At 42.9% G+C, this 25,824-nt stretch overlaps 1 protein-coding gene across 1 annotated transcript in view; it reads left to right on the top strand.

Moving 5' to 3' along the window:
* Nucleotides 1–1,102: 1,102 nt before the first annotated feature.
* LOC126466546 (signal recognition particle 14 kDa protein) overlaps nt 1,103–25,824 on the top strand; it is a 52,247-nt gene continuing 27,525 nt past the window's right edge. The window contains exons 1-3 of the mRNA XM_050096394.1: nt 1,103–1,249; nt 1,336–1,408; nt 8,731–8,843. Of these exons, the coding sequence (XP_049952351.1) occupies nt 1,226–1,249; nt 1,336–1,408; nt 8,731–8,843 (210 nt within the window). The 5' untranslated portion in view covers nt 1,103–1,225. The remainder of the gene's footprint in view (nt 1,250–1,335; nt 1,409–8,730; nt 8,844–25,824) is intronic.

The raw sequence follows: 25,824 nt of genomic DNA on the forward strand, positions 1-25,824 counted from the left end.
CTTGGAAATTAATTAACTGGTTTCTTCATGTACAAGTATCTTGAACGTACTTTGAGAAGGAACTCCAAGTTTATCTAACCTTTTTACTGATGGGCACAATTTTATTATATAGCTTTATTTGAGTTATATTATACTTTTATCATTAATCGTAATTTATATGTAGTGCTCTTTCATAACTGTCGTTCATACTGTGGCCTTTTTGTTTGATTAGCTGCATTTATTCTTAGCCTACCAATTTTTTAAATTACAAAGTGAAAACAAAATGTCTGGATTCAGCAAATATTACACAAATTCTGAAATTCCATGTTTCGCTAACGGTAGATACTCTACTTTGTTGTTTCTTTTCCATTGCTAATTAAAAACAAAAAACATTCAAATCAGTTACTGTTTTTGAATTACTTCGAAGTGTTAACAGAAGCACTAACATAGAGGCAATGGAGGCAGTTCCAAAGCATTATATAATGCATGGCACTTTATTTATGTGTGTTGAAATTAAGATTGGAAGATAATGAAAACGATTTTATTTACATTAATAAAGGACAGTATAGATTTGGATCATCAAATATAGTGCCGCTGAAAAGGGCTGGCTCTTGAAAGAATTCGAAATGCGTTCATTTACATAAAGGAACGGGCAGTATAGACTGAGACACGACAGGTGATTCTTCAAGTGGAATGCTATCTTCAAAAATTATGTCCCTGACAAGGGCTGTGTGTTCGGAATATCTGGGAAAAAGGCCAAGGGTGATACACAAATGTATATAGTCTAAAATGTCGTAGTACCCTGAAACTGGTTTCAGTTTGTCAGCAAAGTACAGAAAGCAAAAGTAACATCGATTCTGGAGAATGTAAATGTGGATACAACGCGAAATGAAAATTTGTCCACAATAAAATAACAATCTACAGCAAACAATGAACAAGAAAATGTAACAATTGTACCGTTAACTAGTTACTTCGGAGTTTACATTAACAGAAAATACAACATAAGTAAACATCGATACAGTGTTGTAGTAACGTTACTTATACCACATAATACCTCATCCGGCTCTCATTCCGTTTGTAAACAAATACACTAAATGGGCTGTTGTTCAACTGTTTGCCAGGTGTGGCAACAGTGTTCCAGGTAGGGTTACTGATGGTAGACGATTTGGTGTGGACTCTCTGCCCTCTGGTAAATGTGTTGCACTTGGAACTTTGATGCGGGAAGTGGCAAGTTTTGATATGCAATATGGTGTTGCTTGAGAATGAAGTTGTAAGAAGCAAATATAAATGTTTTGTATGTAATTTGTTAGTATTGGTTTTGAAAGATTTTGTTCCCATATATTCGTTCCTTTGCAGTTTCTGACGGAGCTCACGCGAATGTTCCAGCGCGCGCGAAACAGTGGGGCTGTGGTTATGGTTATGAAGAGGTGTAAGTTTTCGGATTCTAATTGGAAACCCGTAACATGTGAAGTTTTTTTATTATTATGTCGAGCAACTAGATTTTTCTCCTCCACTCATATCTCTCACGTGTCAAAATGTCGATGTTAGTATAAGCGTGTCTTTGTTAGTATTGTATCGCGTAGATTATTCCTCAAGGCTCCTTTTTCTTGTACTCTATGTTTGAATGATTTTTTTAAGACCCCATCTCCACTTCTGTAGCCCGCTTTTTATTTTTTTTATACCGCTCATGTATTTTCCACTTGCGTATAATAAACTAAGTTGTTTTCAAGAGGTTGCAGCTGAAGTTTAGTGGTAGGTTATAACAGTGTTGTTTCTTTTTACAACATTTTGCGTAGTGTTTTTTCTTGTCTTGGAGAAGCACGAGTGTTAATATATTTGCTTTGTGAGTAGCTATGTAACATAGAACATGGTTATGTGTTTACATATGTTTTCTTTCCACCTGACGTGTTTATTTGTGACGAAGTGGCTGTAGTGGCCATATTTTTATCCTGTGTAGTTTTGTGCATATCACCTCTTTCCATTAGTGTTTAATTTTGTGTATTTTTGTTTCCATCGCATTACACACAAACAATAAGCACATCAGGAGCTACTTTGAGAAATTCATTGATGTTAGTTGAGGTGTGTGCAATTATTTCCCATTTTTCGTTTGTGGCTAGTGTGTTATGTCATATCCCTCTGAAATCTGATCTGCAGCATAGTGCACCCAGCCCTCTGCAACTGTTTGGGATTCTCTTACACCGTCATGACTTTAGATTTATATGTATAACAGTATTATGATAAGCATAGTTGCTGCTCACCATGCTGAATCTCAGATAGGCACAACAAAAAGGCTGTCAGAAAGTGAGCTGTCAGTCAAAAAGACCTTTGTTGGCAATTGGGGGGGGGGGGGGGGGCACATGAGTGCGTGCGCAAATGCAACTCATGCACACTTCAGGTGTTGATGTGCGCACGTGTATATGTTGTTATTTTTTCTGACAAAGGCCTTGTTGGCTCAATGTAATTTATGCAGAGATAAGCCTGGCAATAACTCTTGATTATCTACCAAACTGTGGTTCATATATCAGTTTGAACAACTCATTTCATGTTTCAGAACAAAAGTATTTATCTGATTATTCATAAATCAGTGATTTGCTTTATCAAGGTTCTTAGTGATTATGTGAATATGTGTTGGCATTTGTAGCATAATATTTATTTTGCTGTGTACTCACAGTATTCACACAACTTGTTTTGAGATATTACAGATTAAATCCCTCATATTGGACAATTGCAGGAATGCCATAGAACTCAGAATCCACTCCAGCAATTGTTGTTTCCAGATTTGTATTTGCACCACAAATGTTCTTCATTCCATTTACTAGTAGTTTGTTGAAGAGCTCCACCTGTGCAATCTTTTCCAGATATTGTTTTAATAAGTCATTGGAGCCTGAACATTAACCTGCAACTTTCATTTTTTTCATGAATTTGTAGGATCCTCCTTGTTTTTTGCTACCCTGGGATTTATCAAATGACCCAGAAAAAGATGGCTGGATCAGATTAAGGAAGATCCAAAGAACAGAGTAGAAAAGTGGGAAACAATATCAAGACAGAAAGTATTCAAGATAGAGCAAAATGCAGGGAAATTGTTTGTAAACATCCTACCTGGCATGCTGGATGGATTTGAAGATGATGAATGTGCATGGGAAGAGCCTGATACGCATTAAGTGCACTTTAGCCAATCAGTCCCATACTTTGAACTCGGGACACCCCATCTCAAATTTTTGTCAAAATAATCTTCAGAGATGGGTTTCTGTAGGCTGTCACTTTGTCTGTAGTTGGGTAGAAATTTCAGTGGACTTACTTTGGAGTCAGCAAACATAATTGCACATAAATCTCCTGGTTGCACAACAAAAACATCTTACATAACAGAACACATAGGCACCACCTGATTATGAGTGCATAGCACCTGTTAAACAGCATGAGTGATTCTCACTAAAGATGGAAAGTAATGAGCTTCGGCGAGTGCTTCCCATTTCTGACAATGTAAGCATGCACAAATGTGCATGTGTATTTGCACTGCTGGAAAAGTGGAGCCTATACACAGGCTGAACAGAGAATAAGGCATCTTGTTGTGGATGCATCCTAAAAGAAATGGAATTGTATCCCAATGTGTGTTTTCAGAATAAAACATTTAATACAACATTACAGAATGTGTACTAACATGCTTTATTCTTCTGGAAAGTGCCCATGGAATGATGTTTGTTTTCATCAAGGATATTACTGCACTGCATATTCCAGGGCCCCATTTATAAGCAGGCTTTGTAAGCTGCAGCCTAAGGACCCACATCAAAAAAATTTAATGTAAAAGTGTATTTGTTTTAATATGGTGCTCTTGGCTCTCTTATCACCATAAAAGGCTTTGTGTGGCCTTATTTAGCTGAATTTTATAGTGGAGAGCTGACATGAACTAAGTTAACATTTATGTGTAATATCCCTTCCTCCTTTGCATTAAATTCTGAGAATAACTTGGTCAGATGTGTGACACTACAATTCCTGAATCGCCAAAACTTTTAAAAGAATGGTTAATTGAGTTTTGGCAGTTCGAAGTGAGTTCAGCTTCTCGAAAAGTCAACTTCGTCTGTAGGCCTACATCATTTCATTCGAGCTAGGAAGCCAAACGCTCTGTGTGTGTGTGTGTGTGTGTGTGTGTGTGTGTGTGTGTGTGTGTGAGAGAGAGAGAGAGAGAGAGAGAGAGATATCATGATTATCATTTTGTCACCAATGATGCACAAATTGCCGTCAAATATAAAGACTTACTGGCCGAACATTCTGAATTGCCTCTCCTGGGCAATAAAGCCACACGCACATTTCATTTCATTTTACTGGCATGTGAGTGCAGCTGCAGGTAACATCTAGTTTTATAATAAACTGTAAATACTGCATTATAGTCCTTTAATTTTAAAACTGCTGCAAAATACTATTTTTTGTGGGTTGATTACCATAAAATTACTCCTGATACTCTGCACCCCAGGTTGAGCTTTGAATCTGTAGATTTTAAATTTGGCCCCAATACATGCATTAACTGACTGTTTCAATGCAGACTACTATGAGGATGTCAACATTGGTCATTGATTCTGGTAAGACCAACTCATTGTGAACAGTCATTGAACCTGGCATTTGATGATGTCTACAGTGGTGATTGTCATACTAATTCGTGTTTATTGTTTGCAATTCATCCTTCAGTATTAAATTACATATATGTAAAGAAGTTATTTGTGATTTGGGTAAAACAGTGTTAGAAGATTTTGATTCAGAAGAAAGTAAAAGTTTATTTCAGCACTAAAACTGGCAAAATTATGAAAAAGATAGATTGTACAGTGAAAAAGATGTGTTACCAATGGCATAGTTCAGCTGGTGTCTGTGTTTGGAATGTTTTTACTGTGTCAGATGGCTGTCAGTTTCTGTTATATGTCTTACTGACGAGCCTTTATGAATTGTTACTCCTGCCCTTACAGTGCACATGGACTGGGGTGCATGGTATCTGCTTCTTTCTTATACACCGCCATATGGAGGAGATGAATTGCAGATGGGCACGACGACCACTGTATCTGGTTACTGAGGCCAGTGCCAGTGGCCATAGACAGTGGTCACGTGTGTGAGTTGTGTTTGTATGAATGTGTGTTTTCTACTGTAGAAGGTCTTTTGGCTGGAAGCTCATCTGTACAGCAGTCTTTTTGTTGTGCCTGTAGGTCATTCAGTGTCTCCTCTAAATGGTGAATAGGAATCTATGCTTTTCATAATATTGTCATTTTTCCAGCCCAGGTTTTCCATTGTTTAGTATTAAAACTGAGAAATACATCACTGTTGTTAGGATACTGGATTGACTTATGAGTGGGAGGAGATTTGAATCCCAGTCTAACTATTTTTCATTTGTACTTGCAGTAGTTTCCATAAACAGTTCAAGTGAATAACTCAATGGTTACTTAAATATGACGACTGCCTTCTTTTCCCTCCTTTTGATCGGCGTTAGTGCTCTGTCCCCTTTCTTTTTGAGGATATCTGTCCATTCTAGCTACCAAAGAACTCCAGTATGTTTATGGAATAGTTAAGTGCAGCAAATTGTGTATTTAATGTAGGGTCATCTTGTATCCCAGATTTATTTTTGAGCCATGCAGCATAGAAGTAATATAAATGAATGTGACACTCTTGGTTGTTCAGTGCTTCATTCAAATCCTGTTTTTGAATTCATCTTAATGAGGAGTCAGCTGGGATACAGTCCTGAGAGAAGAATGGTACATGGATGGACACAAGTGCAGATCACTTATAAACCACATCTGAGCAGCTGGACTAAAAAATGATGATGATGATGATGATGATGATAATAGCCTAATTTAAGGTGTTAGCCAAGTATATGTATTCAATACTGAATGTATTACAACAAAAACACGTTGTGGAGAGTTGAATATTTTCCTTCTGTTCTGGTGTGTTGGTAGTGACTGTGAGGCTACTGTAAGTTATTCATTCATTTCCACAGTTCTGTACTTTCCAAAGTATTATGTGTACAAGTGTAATGCAGGAATAGAACTGTAAACTTACCAGGTTTGCATTTTGCACTCTACAAAGGTGTTGCAAGTGCACTTTGGTCACACAGCACATGTCCAAGCAGTAGCCAAATTTGTTCCACATTTTATGTAACAACTTGAAGATGGTCATCACAGCAGCATTGATGTGTTCTCTGAGCTGTTCCAGTGTTCTTGGCAGTGGAGGTACATAAACATGGTTCTTAATGTACACCCAAAAGAAAAAGTCACAAGGTGTTACGCCAGACAACCTGGGGGAGGGGTCAAGGGAACAATCATATGATTTTCATCACTATGCCCAATCTAATGATCCAAGAGTTCATTGTTAAGGTAGGGACAAACATCAGTGCTCCAGTGGGAGGGTGCCCTGTCTTGTTGGAAGATGAAATTCTCAGAATCAGCAGTCAGTTGTGAAAACAAACACTACTGCAGTATGTCAAGGTAAGAGGTACCTGTCACAGCCAATACAGCAAGCAACCCAAACAGCTTTGTCTTTGAAATTGCACAGAAAACAGTAACCTTTGGCAAATTTCATTTGTGCACCTTAGTTTCAAGAGAATTTCAGTGCCTCACACTTTGAAATTGTGGTGATTAACTTTTTCATATAAGTTGAGGGTTACTTTGTCACTGAATGTCAGCTTGGAGGCAAAATGTTAATCCTCAATTCCTTACTGCATAGTGAAGTGAAATTGATGATGTTGGGCATAATCTCCTCGTTTTAATTGTTGCATGGGTTGGAGACGCTATGGTTTGAAATGAAACCACCACCATAAAATCTTCCCCATTAATTGTTTGCTGCCATTTGCCAAGTTCGTCATTTGTGTGGAACATTGATTTTTTTGGACTATGTATGAAGCTTTACCTGACTAACTCCACATTTGCATCTGGCACACTTGATCAACTGGTACTTTTCTGTTTGCAGATACAATCAGTTCCCCTAAATTGTTGATACTAACCCACAATACTCTGTATACATAGTGGTTCTTTTCCATAATTACTTCTGAATGCACGCTGCACTATTATAACAGGTAAATATCTTCCAGCACAAAAACTCTTTTGTTACTTTGTCAGCATTTTGTCAAGGCACTGCACGCTAATGGCAATAGTGGGCAGAATGCAGACTCAGCGAGTTTCCCATTCAATTCCTGCATTACTCACATTTATACATGTAATACATTGGAAAATACAGAAGTTTGAAAATGAGTGAATTATTTATAATGGCCCTGTACAGTGCATCAGTGAGAGAATATGTGGTTGAAAATATGGGACAGTGGACCGTATAGATGCCTTTTAAATACCTTGTATAGATGCCCTGTACAGATGCCTTTTGTACTGGGAAGTTCCATCGTAGTTGTTAACATCATTATGCTATGCTTCAGCGGAGCATCTTTCATTATCTAATAAAGAGAGAGTACATACTTGATTGATGATGATGCAGTAATAAGTAGTGTATGAAATACAAGTCAGTAAATTGTTTATACCTAGTAGTAGTAATTACTGTTGAACTAGCTTTTCTCAAAGTTTAAGCGTAAAATTTTCTGTTACTGACTGCAGCCGAATCCGGTAATATAAATTAACTCATCTCTACCTTACTAGCTTACATATCAACTGGTCTACTTGAACTTGCAGTTGAAATATCTGTTAGTGTAGCTTATCTCCGATTACTTATATTCAGTGAAATTTAAGGCTTGTTGTATTGCAGTTCATGCACTAGGATTTGTTCTTCAATTGTTGTGCAATGAACTTGGACAACACAGTATGCTCAACCAAGAGTGTGCTAACACAGTTGTTGCTGTAGTCTTACAGTATTACTAAATATATTAACCCCATACCATAAAACCCAAGTTCTCATTATTTTTTATTTTGACAGAAACTTAAAACCCTGGGTATGCTCAGGTGACTTGAGAACAGATCTTCAAGAAAAGTAAAACCCTACTTATATCCATTTCAGCACTGATAGTTAAGTAATTGGCCGCTAGGAAGGATCTGTTACTACAATTGTAGTCTAGCTGTCATGTTTTGGTTGAGATGGAATCCACTAGATATTGTCTTTAGTGTGTGCAGCTTTGGATACTCGACATCAAAACACATGCTTTCAAGTACACTCCTGCATTGTGTTTAGGCATAGTTGTCGAAAAAAGATGGCTATAGTGATTATAAGTTTGATGGTGAATTTAGCAGCTGTGAAAGTGAACAAGAATGTGATGTTACCTCATTAGAGACTGAAAGTGATGGCAGTTTGTCAGTTGAGTGACAAATGCTCGCCATTGGTATGAGATAAATACATCCACTGTGCTCCAGCCAGCTCTTCAAAGGTTTATGTTCACAGGAAACTGTTGTGAAATACATGGTTAGACCTCAAAGCTACACAGAAACTTAAAAATGACTTCGAGTTTCAGAATATTAAAGTGCAGTGCGAGAGTATAGTCAGGATTTTATTATGAGTGATCTTTAAAATTTTGTAAGTCATTATTTTGAGCTTTATAAGCTGTCCTTATATGTCCCTATGTAAAGTCATTCATTGTTTGCTCCGTATTAGATACTGCCACACTTTTTTTTTTTTCCTTTACCTGGCATTTCTTAACATTATCTCAAGCTTTCACCTGTCTTTGTTGTTGGTGTTCCTTCTCTTGGACATGCAGGCTACTGGGGAAAATTTCAAATATTATGAAAAAACACAAATGAAGGAAAAGATTCATTTATGTCCTTAATAACAAAACTTTAATCTTTTCAGATGATGGCCGCACGAAACCACATCCAGCAAAAGGAAAGAAGCCTCTTCCAGAACCTACTGAATTTATGTGTCTAATGAGAGCGACTTTAAAGAACAAAAAAATCAGTACTGTTGTAAGTTACAAAACATATTTGCAGTTTGTTTTATAATAATCAATTTATTGTTTATTAGGGTGTACCTATGAAAAGTTTTGAGTGCTAAGTGCAAAATGAAGTTGGCAAAGAGATTCGCATGTGCGATGTCCCAAAGTAAAGCTTGTGGTTATCTCTTTTTTTGCTATGATTGTGTGCCAGATGAAGGGAAGAACATGAGTTCAGTGAAAAATCAAAGATATTTGAAGGAGCATTTTGCACCAATTATTTTAATGTTATTATATCTAAGTAGTGCAAGTTTATAAAGATACATGCCACTGATAGATCTAGACAGCATGAAGTTTCTCATATGCAACGAGTGGAGCATCTGGGTGGAGAAATTTCACTTTATTTCAGTTTTTACCAGTATTACATGAAGCACTATTTAATTCTTCAGAGGAAGAAAGTGAAAATATAAGATATATTTATTCAAGATAGTAGGTTAGTTTCGCTCCTAGGATTTCCTTTTTGTGCAGCTTCCTTCATCAATTTGAGAACTATTCAGCATGGTTTGTATTAGCATCAGCACAGTTTTTAATTGTTATAAAGTTGCTATCATTTAAATGTCAAAAGTAATGGATTGAATGGCATTAAGCTCTTTCCCTTCTCACTTCGTCTTTGTCCATTGGTACATAGTAAATTTTCTTAAAGAACATCCTAGCTTGAGTTGGTGTATGAGAAGAGCACAGTACTAGGAACAAAGTGAACAGTTCTCATCAAAGAAATGGTTTACCTCCAGCATTGAGAGCCTTCATACTATAAAGGGACATAAGCTGGCAATCAAACAAACGTGTAACACCAGCTCACAATTGACAAAATCTGTTACTCGATGCTCACCTGTTTGTCATTAGGACCAATCATCATCAGATCGTCGGTGAAATGTAGGGCATGAAATTCTGCCAGTGATGTGGATGACGCAAATCATTGTTTCCATACTGAAGTATGATACTGTCTAATTTTTTAAGCTACTGCTTCAGCAAAGCTCTTGAAATGTTTTTTGAAAACATATCAGAAATAGCTGCTGGATGCCCAGCACTCGAATCAGCTTCAGAAAAGGAAGGAAAGACTTATAGTAATTACGCAGAGTTGACAGCTAACACTTTGACCACATTCATCTGGAAAAGCTTCCTTGTCATTTGGATGTTATATTGTACACATTCCTATACTCGTACATAAGCTGTGAACTTCTAGAATTTCAGATATGGCAGCATGAATTTATATATTGCCTCATACGTGATGGACATACATCCGATTGGGAGACAAGATGGTGCTCCTATGGAAAATATTACAAGGCCTCCCTCAGACAGTAGTACAATATTGTTTATCATATATTTCGCTGATACTGTAACTTCTCTACTCCCAACTGTTATTTCGCACGGGATAGCCATGCGGTCTGAGGTGCCTTGCCACAGTTCACGCAGCTCGCTATCCCCCCCCCCCCCCCCTACTCCCAACAGCTTCCCCCCTCCCTGTTGGACACCGAGCGAGGTGGCGCAGTGGTTAGCACACTGGACTCGCATTCGGGAGGACGACGGTTCAATCCCGCGTCCGGCCATCCTGATTTAGGTTTTCCGTGATTTCCCTAAATCGCTCCAGGCAAATGCCGGGATGGTTCCTTTGAAAGGGCACGGCCGACTTCCTTCCCCGTCCTTCCCTAATCCGATGAGACCGATGACCTCGCTGTTTGGTCTCTTCCCCCAAACAACCCAACCCCCCCTCCCTGTTGGAGGTTTGGGTCCTCCCTTGGGCGTGTGTGTGTGTGTGTGTGTGTGTGTGTGTGTGTGTGTGTGTTGTTCTTAGTGTAAGTTAGAAGTTAGATTAAGTAGAGTGTAAGCCTAGGGACTGATGAACTCAGCAGTTTGGTCCCATAGGAACTTACCACCACTACCACTACCCAACTGTTACAACATGCCTCTATTCAGTTAATATGTCTGTGGGATACCTGTCATAGTCTACATTGTGCTGTCATAATACTGGCTGATAAAACTGGGCAAGGAATATCAGCTTGCAAATGCCAAGTAGCGACAGATCCTTACAAAAAATTAAAGCAGCTTGATTCATGGCTGAATTTGGGAGTCCACATGTTACCACATGTTCTAAAGGTGGCAGGGGTAAAATACAGGGAGCGAAAGGCTATTTACAATTTGTACAGAAACCAGATGGCAGTTATAACGAGTCGAGGGACATGAAAGGGAAGCAGTGGTTGGGAAGGGAGTAAGACTGGGTTGTAGCCTCTCCCCGATGTTGTTCAATCTGTATATTGAGCAAGCAGTAAAGGAAACAAAAGAAAAATTCGGAGTAGGTATTAAAATTCATGGAGAAGAAGTAAAAACTTTGAGGTTCGCCGATGACATTGTAATTCTGTCAGAGACAGCAAAGGACTTGGAAGAGCAGTTGAATGGAATGGACAGTGTCTTGAAGGGAGGATATAAGATGAACATCAACAAAAGCAAAACAAGGATAATGGAATGTAGTCTATTTAAGTCGGGTGATGCTGAGGGAATTAGATTAGGAAATGAGGCACTTAAAGTAGTAAAGGAGTTTTGCTATTTGGGGAGCAAAATAACTGATGATGGTCGAAGTAGAGAGGATATAAAATGTAGGCTGGCAATGGCAAGGAAAGCGTTTCTGAAGAAGAGAAATTTGTTAACATCCAGTATTGATTTAAGTGTCAGGAAGTCATTTCTGAAAGTATTCGTATGGAGTGTAGCCATGTAAAGAAGTGAAACATGGACGATAAATAGTTTGGACAAGAAGAGAATAGAAGCTTTCGAAATGTGGTGCTACAGAAGAATGCTGAAGATTAGATGGGTAGATCACATAACTAATGAGGAAGTATTGAATAGGATTGGGGAGAAGAGAAGTTTGTGGCACAACTTGACCAGAAGAAGGGATCGGTTGGTAGGACATGTTCTGAGGCATCAAGGGATCACCAATTTAGTATTGGAGGGCAGCGTGGAGGGTAAAAATCGTAGAGGGAGACCAAGAGATGAATACACTAAGCAGATTCAAAAGGATGTAGGTTGCAGTAGGTACTGGGAGATGAAGAAGCTTGCACAGGATAGAGTAGCATGGGGAGCTGCATCAAACCAGTCTCAGGACTGAAGACCACAACAACAACATGTTACCAGTAACCTTGACTGCATGATTCCTAGTACCAATCTTTGACTGTCAGCTGACATGGTAAATCCACATAAAGTATTTTCTTTAGAGAGTAGAACATGCAAGAAATGTTTATTGTGCACTGGCATGTATTTCATGGTGCATGCCTCCCACCTCAGTGCTAATCCTGTATCATTCACTGCTGTGACACCAACTGAGTTACAGTGCAATCTTCCACCACAAAGGTTTATATTATTACTACTACTACTACTACTACTACTACTACTGTTAACACAGTGGTCTCAGGCTAGTGCTCACCAAATCAGACAAAATACAGTATTCCTGTGTTAGAATTTGTATGTGAGTGATACCTTCACTACAGGTTAAATGCCTGAGGGTGTACAAAGGAGGGCAGCTTGAATGCTCAATGTATTTGACCCATGGGTAGTGTCACTGAGATATTGGAAAAACAGAACTGACAGATGCATGAAGATAGGTGAAAGCTCATAAAGGGTTATTGCATGTCAGACTAACACGGCGCCAAACCACACCATCTCATATTTTCTTGAAATTTGGCATAGGTGTACTGTTAGTATAGACAAAGAAAAATGTGAAATTTTGCTGGGCCAAGTCAATTCCTGAATTACATAGCTGTAAAATTATAAATGGGCCCAAAAACAGGGAATGGCAGGTTTTGGAGTTGCATTAGAAGCTTTTCTAATTGAGCTACAGACCATGGATCAATACCATTTTATAGTATTTTTCACACTCTTTCCTATGGTATACAACAAGATATGGTTAATATAAGAAAATTCTTTTCAAAACAAAATTTAAAATTTTAATTTTTTTTGAAAAGTACATGTTTTAACATTTCCAGATTTATGCTGTTGTAAATCACAGGCCAGAATATAACTCTACTAATGTTGATATTTTCAAATATAAACATTGTTATGATAAAGATTTAAGTAAATAGTCCACTGTAAAACTTACTATTAAGTAATAGGTTCTGTTTATCACTTTAAGTTTGAAAAAGCTTCATTCGTTTGGTACACATCACTTCCAAGTAAAATATATGTTCTTCCAGTAGGATTCACAGGTTTTATTTTCACCAAAACAACCATTACTGATACTCACAGAATATAAGAATTTCTTGGATGTGAAAAGTGCAGTGATGCATGTGCGTACTTTCAAATCTGCAGTGTGTGCCTTGGACTTTTGTATGTGTGTGCGAGATCACCGTCATAGCCCGCCATGTGGTCAACTCTACTTAAGGCCCCCCCTGCGGGTTCGGGGGTTAGAATAGGCCCGCGGTATTCCTGCCTGTCGTAAGAGGCGACTAAAAGGAGTCTCACATGTTTCGGCCTTATGTGATGGTCCCCTCTCGGGTTTGACCTCCATCTTTCTAAATTTATCCGAAGAGCGAGCCAATTGGGGAAGGGCGCCTTACATGGTGCACTGTATCCGTCGTGCAATTAGACCTTTAGCCGGATTGCTCGTCGTTGCAATGGTGTCCCGCTCGTTTTCGATCTCTTGGGCGAGAATACGTCCCTGGGTGCGATTACCACGCTGCCCTCTGCAGTGTTTCTTTTAACTGCGACAACGACCTTGGACATTTTTGCACCTAAGATCCAGCACGGTAGCCAGTCCGTTGTGGTGGGGCCGCCATTTACCCTCTTGGTTGTAGCCCCCTGACAACACAGGGATCGCTCTACTGATGCCTGCGCCGTTAACTCCCCACGTATGCCAAGGAGTAGATGCCTATGCTCCTGGGGTATCGGGACTCCCGGCAACGGCCATCCTGCCATGTGGCCTTTGCTGTGGCTGGGTGGCGCCCGTGGGGAGGGCCCTTGGTCGGAGTAGGTGGCATCAGGGCGGATGACCCGCAATGAAGCGTGGTACATCATCTCTCGCTGGCGGCCAGCCGCCAGCAGTCTCTAAGCGTTCTCGGGCTCAATTTAATGCTCAGAAGTACGATCCGAAAACGTTCCCCTCTCTGGCCATGCCGTGGGAAGAGCGTAAGTCTCAGGATGGAGGTAACAGTTATTCGCCCCGATTCTTAGTTTGTACGAGAGCTGATGGGGAGTCTTTTCTCTCCACAAAGCCTCAGTTCTTCGTCGAGCATTTAGAGGACAAGTTTGGGGAGGTGGAGGGCTTGTCTAAAATGCGCTCTGGGTCAGTACTGATACAAACGGCATCCTCCGCCCAGTCACGCAGGTTACTTGCTTGTGACAAGTTGGGGGATGTTAATGTTACTATTACACCACATAAGAGTTTAAATATGGTCCAGGGTGTTATTTTCCATAGGGACCTCCTCTTGCAGTCTGATGATGAGCTGCGCGCCAACTTAGAACGTAGAGGTGTTCATTTCGTCCGGCGCGTTCATCGGGGTCCGACGGACAATCAGGTTGCTACCGGTGCCTTCATCTTGGCCTTCGAGGGTGATACGTTACCGGAAAAGGTCAAGGTGATGGTCTACCGATGTGACGTCAAACCCTATATCCCTCCCCCGATGCGGTGCTTCAAGTGCTGGAAGTTCGGCCATATGTCTTCCCGCTGCACTTCCAGCCTCACATGTCGAGATTGCGGACGCTCATCTCATTCCGATACTCCATGTGCCCCGCCTCCCATCTGCGTCAACTGCGGGGAGCACCATTCACCTTGCTCGCCTGACGGCAAAGTCTTTCAGAAAGAGTGCAAAATCATGGAATATAAGACCCTGGACCGGCTGACCTATACTGAGGCCAAAAGGAAATATGACAGACTCCATCCTGTGAGAATGACATCTTCTTATGCAGCTGCTACAACACCTGTGCTAGCCCCATCAGTTTCGAGACTTCCAGCCAGCTCGATAAGCAGTATGACTCCTCCTGCCCCCTTGCCCGTGGGGGGCTCTACCCAACCGGTTGCTCCTGCACCACCTACCTCAGGAGCAACCTCCTCCCACCCGTCGGGGACGTCCGTCCCCGCTTCTCATCCGGAGAAGCGTCTAACTTCTTCAGCTCCTCTCGCCCGTAAGAGTTCCCTTGGGACCCTCCCTTCCCAGGGTTCCACCAGCGGGAAGGATGACGGCCGCCAGTGGCATAAGTCCTCACCAGCGGCCGGGCGTAGGGCTTCACGATCCTCCTCTGTCCCGGAGACTGAATCGGTGAAGCCTTCCCGGCCGGTGAAACCCAAGGTTCAGCGAGAGAAGTCCAAGAAAAAGACCTCTAATGCCAAAGAACTTGCAGTGGCACCAACCCCACCGCACCTTTCGCGCTCTGCGTCTGAGGATGAAGTCGAGATTCTAGCGTCCGCTGAGGACCTTGATCTCGCTGGTCCCTCAGACGCCATGGATGCCTCTCGTACGGGTACTGAATCGGTGGCAGTGAGTGAACAAGCGGCGTAAATTGCCTTCCCAGTCCTTTCACGCCTTTCTCAGCCATGGACAATATCATCCTCCAGTGGAACTGCGGCGGTTTTTTCCACCATCTAGCTGAGCTCCGCCAACTTATCAGCCTTCGCCCTTTCTTCTGCATTGCTCTCCAGGAAACTTGGTTTCCAGCAATGCGAACCCCCGCCCTCCGTGGCTATCGGGGTTATTTTAAGAACCGGGCTGCTTATGAAAGGGTGTCTGGTGGCGTCTGCATATATGTCCTTCACACTCTGCACAGCGAGTCTGTCCCTCTCCAGACGCCTTTAGAGGCTGTCGCTGTACGCGTGTGGACGCCACAGGCTGTTACCGTCTGCAGTCTTTACATTCCACCGGATGGTGATGTCTCGCAGCATGTCCTGGCTGCACTGGTCGCCCAATTGCCGCCACCTTTCTTGCTATTGGGCGACTTCAACGCCCATAACCCTCTGTGGGGTGGGTCAGTGGCCACAGGTCGAGGCGCCATCGTTGAGCATTTCTTGTCGCAGCTCGATCTCTCGCTGTTAAATGATGGTGCCTTCACACACTTCAGTGTGGCGCATGGCACCTACTCCGCCATTGACCTTTCCATCTGTAACCATAGCCTCTTACCGTCTGTCCAATGGAGTGTGCATGACGACCTGTGTGGTAGTGACCACTTTCCGCTCTTTTTGTCACTACCACAGCGTCACTCTTCTCATAGCCCTAGCAGATGGGCTCTGAATAAGGCTGACTGGGATTTGTTCTCCTCCACTGCCTCTTTTGAGCCTCTCTCTACTGATGACATTGATGCGGTGGTTCAATCGGTCACCACCAGAATCGTTACTGCCGCCGAATCTGCCATTCCCCGTTCTTCTGGGTTCCCTCGGCGGAAGGCTGTGCCTTGGTGGTCGCCTGCGATCGCTGAAGCGATTAAAGATCACCGGCGGGCGCTCCAGCGTCACAAGCGACATCCCTCCTTAGCCCACCTTATCGCCTTCAAACGGCTGCATGCGCGGGCCCGCCTCCTTATCCGCCAAGGCAAGAAGGAGTGCTGGGAGTGGTATGTGTCCACCATTGGCCTCCATGTCACTCCGTCGCAGGTCTGGGCCAAGATTCGACGCGTCTACGGCTATCGGACCCCTGCCAGCGTCCCTGCGCTCTCACTGAATGGAGCCGTTTGTACTGACTCCGACGTCATTGCAAATCGCTTAGCAGAGCATTTTGCTATGAGTTCCGCTTCTGCGAATTACCCCCAGGCCTTCCGCTCCATTAAAGAGCGGATGGAACGTCGGAGCCTTTCGTTTCGCACCAACCACCCGGAATCTTACAATGCTCCATTCAGTGAGTGGGAATTTCGCAGTGCCCTAGCTGCTTGCCCTGATACCGCTCCTGGGCCAGATGGCATCCACTGTCAGATGCTGAAACACCTTTCAGTGGACTGCCAGCGGCGCCTTCTCGATCTTTACAACCGTCTTTGGGTCGAGGGGGAGTTTCCGTCGCAATGGCGGGAAGGCATTGTCATCCCCGTTTTGAAACCTGGACAGAGCCCTCTGGAGGTGGACAGCTACCGTCCCATTAGCCTCACCAACGTTCTTTGTAAGTTGCTTGAACGGATGGTGAGCCGGCGCTTGCATTGGGTACTGGAGTCTCGGGGCCTTCTGGCTCCGTCTCAGGGTGGGTTCCGTAAAGGCCGCTCCGCCACCGACAATCTGGTGAGCCTGGAGTCGGCCATCCGTACTGCTTTTGCCCGCTGTCAGCACCTGGTCGCTGTCTTTTTCGACATGCGGAAGGCGTACGATACGACATGGCGTCATCACATTCTTTCTACGCTTCATGGATGGGGTCTTCGGGGTCCTCTGCCGATTTTTATCCGCAATTTTCTGTCGTGTCGTACCTTCCGCGTGCAAGTCGCGGCCTCGTATAGTTCCTCCCACGTCCAGGAGAACGGTGTGCCACAGGGCTCTGTTTTAAGTGTCTGTCTGTTTTTAATAGCCATTAACGGGCTTGCTGCGGCCGTGGGAAATTCTGTCTCCGCTTCCCTGTATGCTGACGACTTCTGCCTTTACTACAGCTCTACTGGCATTGCAGCTGTTGAACGTCAGCTACAGGGCGCTATCCGTAAGGCGCAGTCTTGGGCTGTAGCGCATGGGTTTCAGTTTTCGGCAGCCAAGACCCGCGTTATGCATTTCTGCTGGCGCCGAACAGTCCATCCTGAGCCGCGGCTTTATCTTGCCGACGAACTCCTTGCTGTGGTGGAGACCCACAGGTTTTTGGGGGTGGTTTTCGATGCCTGGTTGACTTGGCTGCCTCATATCCGGCAGCTGAAACAGACGTGTTGGCAGCATCTAAACGCTCTGAGATGCTTGAGCCACACCCGCTGGGGCGCCGACCGCTCTACCCTGTTGCGGCTCTACCAGGCGTTAATCCAGTCCCGTCTGGATTATGGGAGCCTGGCTTATGGCTCAGCATCCCCATCTGCGTTACGGGTGCTGGACCCAATTCTCCACAGTGGGATACGCCTTGCCACTGGTGCTTTCCGCACCAGCCCTGTGGACAGCGTCCTAGTGGAGGCAGGTGTACCTCCACTGCGGGTACGACGCCAACAATTACTGGCTGCTTATGCTGCCCATGTTTTTAGTTTGCCCGGGCATCCAAATTCCCGTGTCCTGTTCCCGCAGTCGGTCGTCCATCTGCCGGACCGTCGGCCCCGGTCGGGTTGTTCGATCGCCGTACGCGTCAAGGAGCTTCTCTGCGGGCTTGGGTTTTTCCCTGTTCCACCTCCTTTCCAGGCGCCTCTGCGTACACCCCAGTGGTGTGTTCCTCGCCCTTGCCTTCGGCTCGACTTGGCACAGGGCTCGAAGGACTCGGTCCCTCCAGAGGCCTTCCGCCGCCGCTTTTATTCCATCCTTGCCACGTATCAGGGCTCTGGAATTGTTTACACCGACGGTTCGATGGTTGCTGGTCGTGTCGGGTATGCGCTAACTCTAGGGGACCATTCCGAACAATGGTCCTTGGCGGCTGGCTGCAGCGTTTACACTGCTGAGCTAGTCGCCATCTTTCGAGCCCTAGAGTATATCCGCTCCTGCTCAGGTGAGTCCTTCGTGATCTGTAGCGATTCCCTGAGCGGTTTACGAGCTCTCGACCAGTGTTTTCCTCGTTCTCGTCTGGTGATGGCTATCCATGAGTCCCTGCATACTCTTGCGCGTTGCGGCCGCTCTGTGGTCTTTGTGTGGACCCCTGGTCATGTCGGTATCCCGGGCAATGAACATGTTGACCGCCTGGCGAAAGAGGCCACGTGTAAACCGTCTCTGGATGTTGGCCTCCCAGAGACTGATTTGCGGGCAGTCCTCCGCCGAAAAGTTTTTGCGCTTTGGGACGCTGAATGGCGCGATCGGATTACACCCAATAAACTCCGTGCCATTAAGGAGACGACGACTGTGTGGCGGTCATCCATGCGAGCCCACCGCAGGGACTCCGTCGTCCTTTGTCGGCTCCGCATTGGCCACTCCCGGCTAACACACAGTTATTTACTGCGCCGGGAGGACCCTCCTGTATGTCGCTGCGGGGCGGCTTTGACAGTGGCCCACATTCTGTTGGCCTGCCCCCTTTTAGCTGTGGTCAGGCAGACATTTGTGCTGCCTGATACGCTCCCTGCCCTTTTAACAGACGACTCCACTATGGCTGACTTAGTTTTACGTTTTATTCGGGCAGGGGGATTTTATCATTTAATCTGAGTGTTTCTGTTTTATTTTATTGTTTTGTGTTGTTTCTGGCCTTTGGCCTATGATTTTCAACTGTTTTTTTTAATGTGTTTCTAAGTGGTTGGTTTTTCCTTTTTTATTTCTATGGTCAGCCAACCACCGTCACACTCTGTGTGGTTTTAGTTCGTTTTGTCTTGTCTTTGTCTCAGTTTCTCTTGTTCTGTATCGTCTGTGATCTCTTCTGTTCCTCGTTTTTATTCTCTGTGGGTGTTCTTTGTCTTTGGAAAAAGGGACCGATGACCGTAGCAGTCTGGTCCCTTTAATCCCCCAAACCAACCAATCTACTTAAGGCCAGCCAAGCAGTGCTCAGCCTGTTCTCTGTGTGCTTTGCTGTAGCTCTTTGTGTGCATGTTGGTTCCTGCTGAATGTTACTTAAACACTATGTTCAAGTTGTTAACACTTTCGTGGCATAAAGTTGTGTTCAGTCTACTGGTCATGTTGTGCTTGTACCTAATTACAACATGATTGGTGGCCAGTGGTGGTCCTGTTATCCGTGCATTTTTATGTCTTGGTTGGTCCTTCATTAATTCTCATGATGGCTAATAGTGTTAAGTAGGACATTTTACATTGGTTGATCAGAGATCAAGAATCCTTCTCCACAGTGTTGCACCACCAAAGACAATGGGCAATCAAACTGTGGTACTTCAACCATTGGTTTCTGTTTTGTTTAGTCGGCATGCTCCTTGGCTGCTGTTTCGGCCTTTGCGGCCCCCATGGTTTATCTGTCTCCCTTTTCTACATACGATGGGTCTGTTGAGGAATAGGACACATATGAGAAAAGTGTGCGACAACACTGTCAAGCTTTTGGGACTACTGACAGTTAATGTTGGACCAAATCTGTGGACCTCTTTCAAAAATGTACTGTAAGTGCATCCATGTTATTGAATCCTGGGTTGAGTTTTACCACTGAAGGAAGCAACCACATCAGTCCTGTTGAACACGGGCGGCGAACGCCATGGGTTAAGTTGTCATTGTCATTTGTGTCCGATATGATAGTCATATGCTGATTAGATTGTGAGAGATGCTATTACACTTTTAATTCCAGATCTTGAGTGTGACCTCTAGTGTGAAAATCCACCCCTTTCTGAGGTTTTAGCTATAGCACAGTGAGCAGTGGATAACCAGATTGAGTCATGGTGTGCAGTATCAGCAGTCCAACCCTCTCCCCTACAACAAGGTTCATATAGTTCGCAGTGAGAAGACATGGGCTCGATGGCCCGCACACGATCACAGCATCAAGGTGGCTGGTGTCGCAAAGTAAACTGGCCAGTGAACAGCAACATACGCGCTCCACACTCCTATACTGTCCTTGTTGTTTCATTAACCATGAGCACCCAGACTCCCCAAAACACTAAGCTAAATGTCATAATTGCAACGAAAAAGGTCACATTGCTTCTATTTGTAATGCTAAAACTTAGCACAACGATCCTGATGTGGATATGGACAACATTGTATTGACTATTTCTGTTGTGTCAACCAAGTTTTTAATTGATGTTGTGGTTTTTCATAAAGTTCTACACATGCAAGTGGATACAGGAGCTGCAGTAATCTAGTTAAAGTCACAAATTTGTACGAGCTTGAGTTCCTCTTTGCTTCTCCCGGTGTCACGAAAGTTAGTAAATTACAATAAACAGTGTGTTCCTATTCTTGGCCAGTTCTCTGCCGCAGTGACAAACAAGTCAGTAGTCCAGTCATGTACATTTCTTGTAGATGACACATGTAAGGAGCATCTTTTGCATTAGTTGCTTTTTAGTTGTTTGGTTTCACCATTTCACATGAAGTGAATTTAGTATCTGAAAATGTGCTGTGTACACAGTTATATGCATTATGTTCTGAGTTTTCCTCTTTGTTCTCTCCTGGATTGGAGTGTACCAACAGTTTTCAAGTGCACATTACCATGAAACCTGCTTGGCCTCGTCTTCTGGGCCCACCTGCTTCCACAACTATGAAAGATGAGTTAGATCTCCTTGCGGAACCTGGCATTGTTAGACTTGTTGTATTAAGTGAACGGTCTACTCCCTTAATTATAGTAAAGAAACCATTGGGCTGCTTACACCTCTGTGCCAAGTTTCAAATGTCTGTGAATGCACACTCTATAGTGGATACATACCTGACACCGTGCGTGGGCAAACATTTCAAAGTTATCAGGTGGTCAATATTTCTCAAAAGTTCACCTGTCGGACACCTATTTACAACTCCATTTACATAGAGTGTCACGACGTATATGGGTTGTCAATACCTTCTTCGTTCTTTACCATTACTTGCAGCTATCTTTCAGAGTCGCAGTGCTACTGCTATTTTTCACTGGTTTTTGGGGCAACTTACATCGTCTGTGCTGGACTGTGCAAACTATTTGGATGATATTGTAGTTTCCGGTGCCTTCACTGAGGAGCATTTACAAAATCTCCATACTCGTTTTACTCTCGTCCAAGTGGCCAAGTTGAAGTGTAATTTAGAAAAATATCAATTTTTTTTCAAGCTTTTATCATTCATCTTTTGAAGTTTCTTACGAGGGTCTCAAACCCCTGCATCAACATGTTTCTGCTATTATGTTACTTACACACCCTATGTCAGTCAAAGAATTTCAGATTTTTGTAGGTAAAGTCACCTACCATCATAAATTTTTGTCTGGGACAGCGACAATTGCGAAGCCAATCGCTGCGCCAGGCGACTCATGTTCACTGACTGCTGGCTTGCGAAACCACATTTTCCACCCATAAGCCTACGTTACAGTCTGGGACCTGCGTAGTAGTGTACCAGCAAGGTTTCCACTTGCTCCTAGCAACAGAAGATTCAAATTATTGGTTGCGGGCGGTACTGGCTCATAGATATCGTGATGTCTCCTAGCAGCTTATTGTTTATGCCCAAAAAATGCTGACTCCTCCTTAAACTAGGCACACTCAGATAGAAAACTTTATCTGTTGTATATGCTGTGAAGATTTTTTTCTCTGTGGTACCAAATTCCACCTGATCACTGATCACAAACCATTGGTTTCCTCATTCAGTCCTTCTGCGTCGTTACCAGGTGAAGTGGCACATAACATTCAGTGTTGGACTGTTTTGTTTTTCTGTTACAACTATGAGATTCATTTCTGTTCTAAGAGTCAACATGCAAATACTGATGCTTTGTCTTGTCTGCCGGCCATTCTGGACCCAGGATTTGATCAGGAGAAATTGCTTTTTACCCACAATGATGTCTCTGTGCAGAAGACAATTGATGGTTTTCCTGTAACTAGTGCACAGGTCTTGAAGGTTGTAACTTCAGACTCCATTTTATGGGAGGTCATAACGTTTGTACAACATGGTTAGCTGGATTTACCAATTCCTTATGCGCCCAACACCCTCAATAATTATTGGATCTTTCGAAATGGTGTTCTGCTTTTAGCCATGTATCACATGGCCCCACAGTGCTTCATTCAGGGGCATGCAGATCATTGGGGTGATCATGCATAATATAGCACTGGGCCCATTGACATGTGATTTGGCACAGCTTGAACGGTGAAATTACCCATCTTGTTGCCTCCTGTTCACAGTATGTGATGCTTTAAACTGCTCCCTGTGTATCATTGTCTCTTTGACTGATGCTGTCACATCCATAGGATCATATGCATATGGATTTAGCTGGCCCTTTTCTCAACACTTAATTGGCAATTGGTGATTGATGCATTTTCTAAATTCCTCTGTCGTTTGCACAGCCTTGTCCAAAATTTTATCATTTGAAGGCTTACCCATGACGACAGTGTCAGACGATTGTCCACAGTTTTCATTGCAAGGGTTTGCAGCATTTTGTGATTCCCTCCACATTCTTGGGCCGCAGTTCCATCCATTTTCAATCTCATGGTGAGGTGGAAGCCTAGTTTGAACGTTCAAAACTGAGATGAAACAGTATGCTGTCCACACTTTGTCTGACATTGCCTTAGCTTGATTTCTCTCCTTGTACCGTTTCAAGCCATTCGGCGAGAAGAGCTACTCCATGCATGCCAGCTGAGGACACTGGTACGCTTCCTATGTCCTCCATTTGGATGTCAACCTGTGCAGCCACTGCACCTCTTGCCACTGCACCTCTTCCAGCCAAGTGTGGCTGTCTGGTCACGTGGTTTCGGATGTCGCCAAATGTGGATTTCACCTGTCATCACCACTTGCCTTGGGCGGTGCCCTCTGACATCCACACGGACGCTCTCTGCTCGAGCCACTGGGCCCATGATGTGTGTGCGCCCGAAGCACTTCAGACTGTACGCTCCCATTGCACCACGCCATCTTAGCCAGAGTCCAGCATACAAAAAGGACAAGAATCCGTGATCTATCTAAAAGGGGAGGAATGCAGTGACACATGCACATACTTTCACAAGGCCATGTGTGTGTGGCAGTGCTGTGTTGGACCCGGGGAAGGTGCCACAAAAAGGAGGATACATATGGCCCAGCTGGATGAAGAAAAGTTATTTTTACTTCATCAAGTTCTTCATTTTTGTGTTGTAAGACATACCCAAGCCACAAGTTTGCTTGATAGAGAACAGTGATGTAGCCTGATATGTCCGCTAATTTTAGTTCATCAGGAGATTTTGACGCTCCCCTTTTACAAACTTCTGAATTCAAAGAAAAGTTTATCACCAATATTTTTGATCTAGTTTTCATAGTAAATGCATGGTATTGATGCATTCTTTGGATAGTCAGTTCTTGTTCAAAGCAGTTTTTCGAGAAACATTTGGATTCAATGTCTTGAGCTGAATATGCAAAGTCTACATTGGTAATGTTTTCTGCTGCCCATTAAAAAAGTTGCAGTGGGGTTTGTATTTGGGTTTCATAGGGACTTTGCAAACTGGCATAAGCTGCCAGTCTCTTTACAGGTCCTCCAAGACCGTCACAAGTCCCTTCTCCATGTGCTATGGCAAAAAAGTGCCTCTGTGCTTCCACTTTAAAATCTTACTAATGGAAACAGAGTTCAAGAAGAATTTTTTGTTTTTGTGTTGGGCAGCAGGCCCCTCTACATAATAGTAAAACTTTTTTGCAAGATTTTAAATTTTGGTTGTCAGAAAAGTTGAGTTTTTTAACAAGTATATACAGCAACTGTTGTTGCGCTCTAGTGAATTAGAAACAATTACATAACTAAGATGTTCAACTTTGTTTTCCTGTTTGAAATATATAACAAAGGGATGGGTTGTGACCTGTTGGTTTGTGGTAACTCTGAGCTTCATCTTGTAGAAATATGTTGTGATTTTCAGAAAAATCACATGTGGCAATGAATTCTGACTCTTTCAGATTTTCGTTTGTGCAGATAAGAAAATGTCTGTGCTGCTTGACCATGTAGTCATGCTGAACCAAAGAGGACAACTTGCTGCAGAGTAAATCCGTAAACTCTTCTGAATCTTTTTCCAAAGTCTCTAGATTACAATGGTCAAGTGAAACCTACTGATGAAATTGTACTTTTTCAATTGGATTTTTAGCATAGGATTCTTCCAAAATTTTGTGCGTCTCAGTTCCACCTGAACAAATAGCACACTTCCCCTTGTTGCAATCAACAGACAATGGGTTACAAAGCACTTTTACAAGGCATTGCTAGTGATTTTTAGTTTTACATTTTTTTACAGTTCTACGTGTAGTATTTCCTGTCCTCAGTTTTCATATTTTGCTGATTTGTCCAGTTTGGCCAGCTAACGTACAATGTGTAGATCTCAATTCAGCAAATTTAGAGAAACCACTTTGTATGCCCGAAAACATGTCTTTTAAAATTTTTATGTTCTTATTTAAGCATATGTAATACAAGTCTTTCCAAGATCTTTTATTTACTTCCGTCTGATACAGTAACTGTCTCATATTCTTTAATACCTGGCATGGCTCTACCAACTACATTATATTCATAAAATGAATTTACATTTTCCAGTGCCTATATTGGCAAGCTTTATCCTGGTTTTAAATTTGGACCTTCCAAAAAGCCTTTTTCTTTAACAATTCTTTTTGACTGCCTAGCCATGTAGTTCGGTGCATTGAATTCACGCATTATGTTTCTAATGCTCCAATTATTTGGCAAACATGTTCCCAGAAGCATTAGCCTTTTCATTCTACCAATACATCTGGAAAACTTATTTTTCAGATTTTTTTACAATTTCACATTTCTCAACATCATTGTTGGTTTCTGATGACAAACTTTCAGCAGAAGCAGAAAACAGTTTCATAGTTGCGGAAATTTTTCTTACTTTCGATGTACAGTATTATATTTTGTTTTTCTCTTAGCAGTGGGAGACTTGCCCAACTTTTCAAGAGATATATTAAGTGACTGTACAACCTTTGAAGTTCTGTATCAGTGTGCAGTAATGTTTCTGAGTAAGAATGCTCATGTTCAACATTTTTGTCACTTAGGGACTGTACATTTTTTAACACAGTAATTTTCTTCCTACATTTATCATGGATTTTTGAATTGCAGTTACAATTCAGGCATGCATTGTGTGATATTTCTGAGCTTTCTTCTGTCTCTAACAAAGTGATTTTTTCTGTAATGCATTGCAACACTGTATTCTCAATGTCTGCTCCCATCTTGATGGACACTGTCATTTTCTATCTTGGGGGGGGGGGGGGGGGACGACACTCAAACACAGTTAATGTTGAAGTGGTCGTGCGGTAGCGTTCTTGCTTCCCACGCCCGGGTTCCCGGGTTCGATTCCCGGCGGGGTCAGGGATTTTCTCTGCCCCGTGATGGCTGGGTGTTGTGTGCTGTCCTTAGGTTAGTTAGGTTTAA

Source organism: Schistocerca serialis, chromosome 1 (assembly GCF_023864345.2).
Source record: "Schistocerca serialis cubense isolate TAMUIC-IGC-003099 chromosome 1, iqSchSeri2.2, whole genome shotgun sequence".
Classification (NCBI taxonomy): Eukaryota; Metazoa; Arthropoda; class Insecta; order Orthoptera; family Acrididae; genus Schistocerca; species Schistocerca serialis.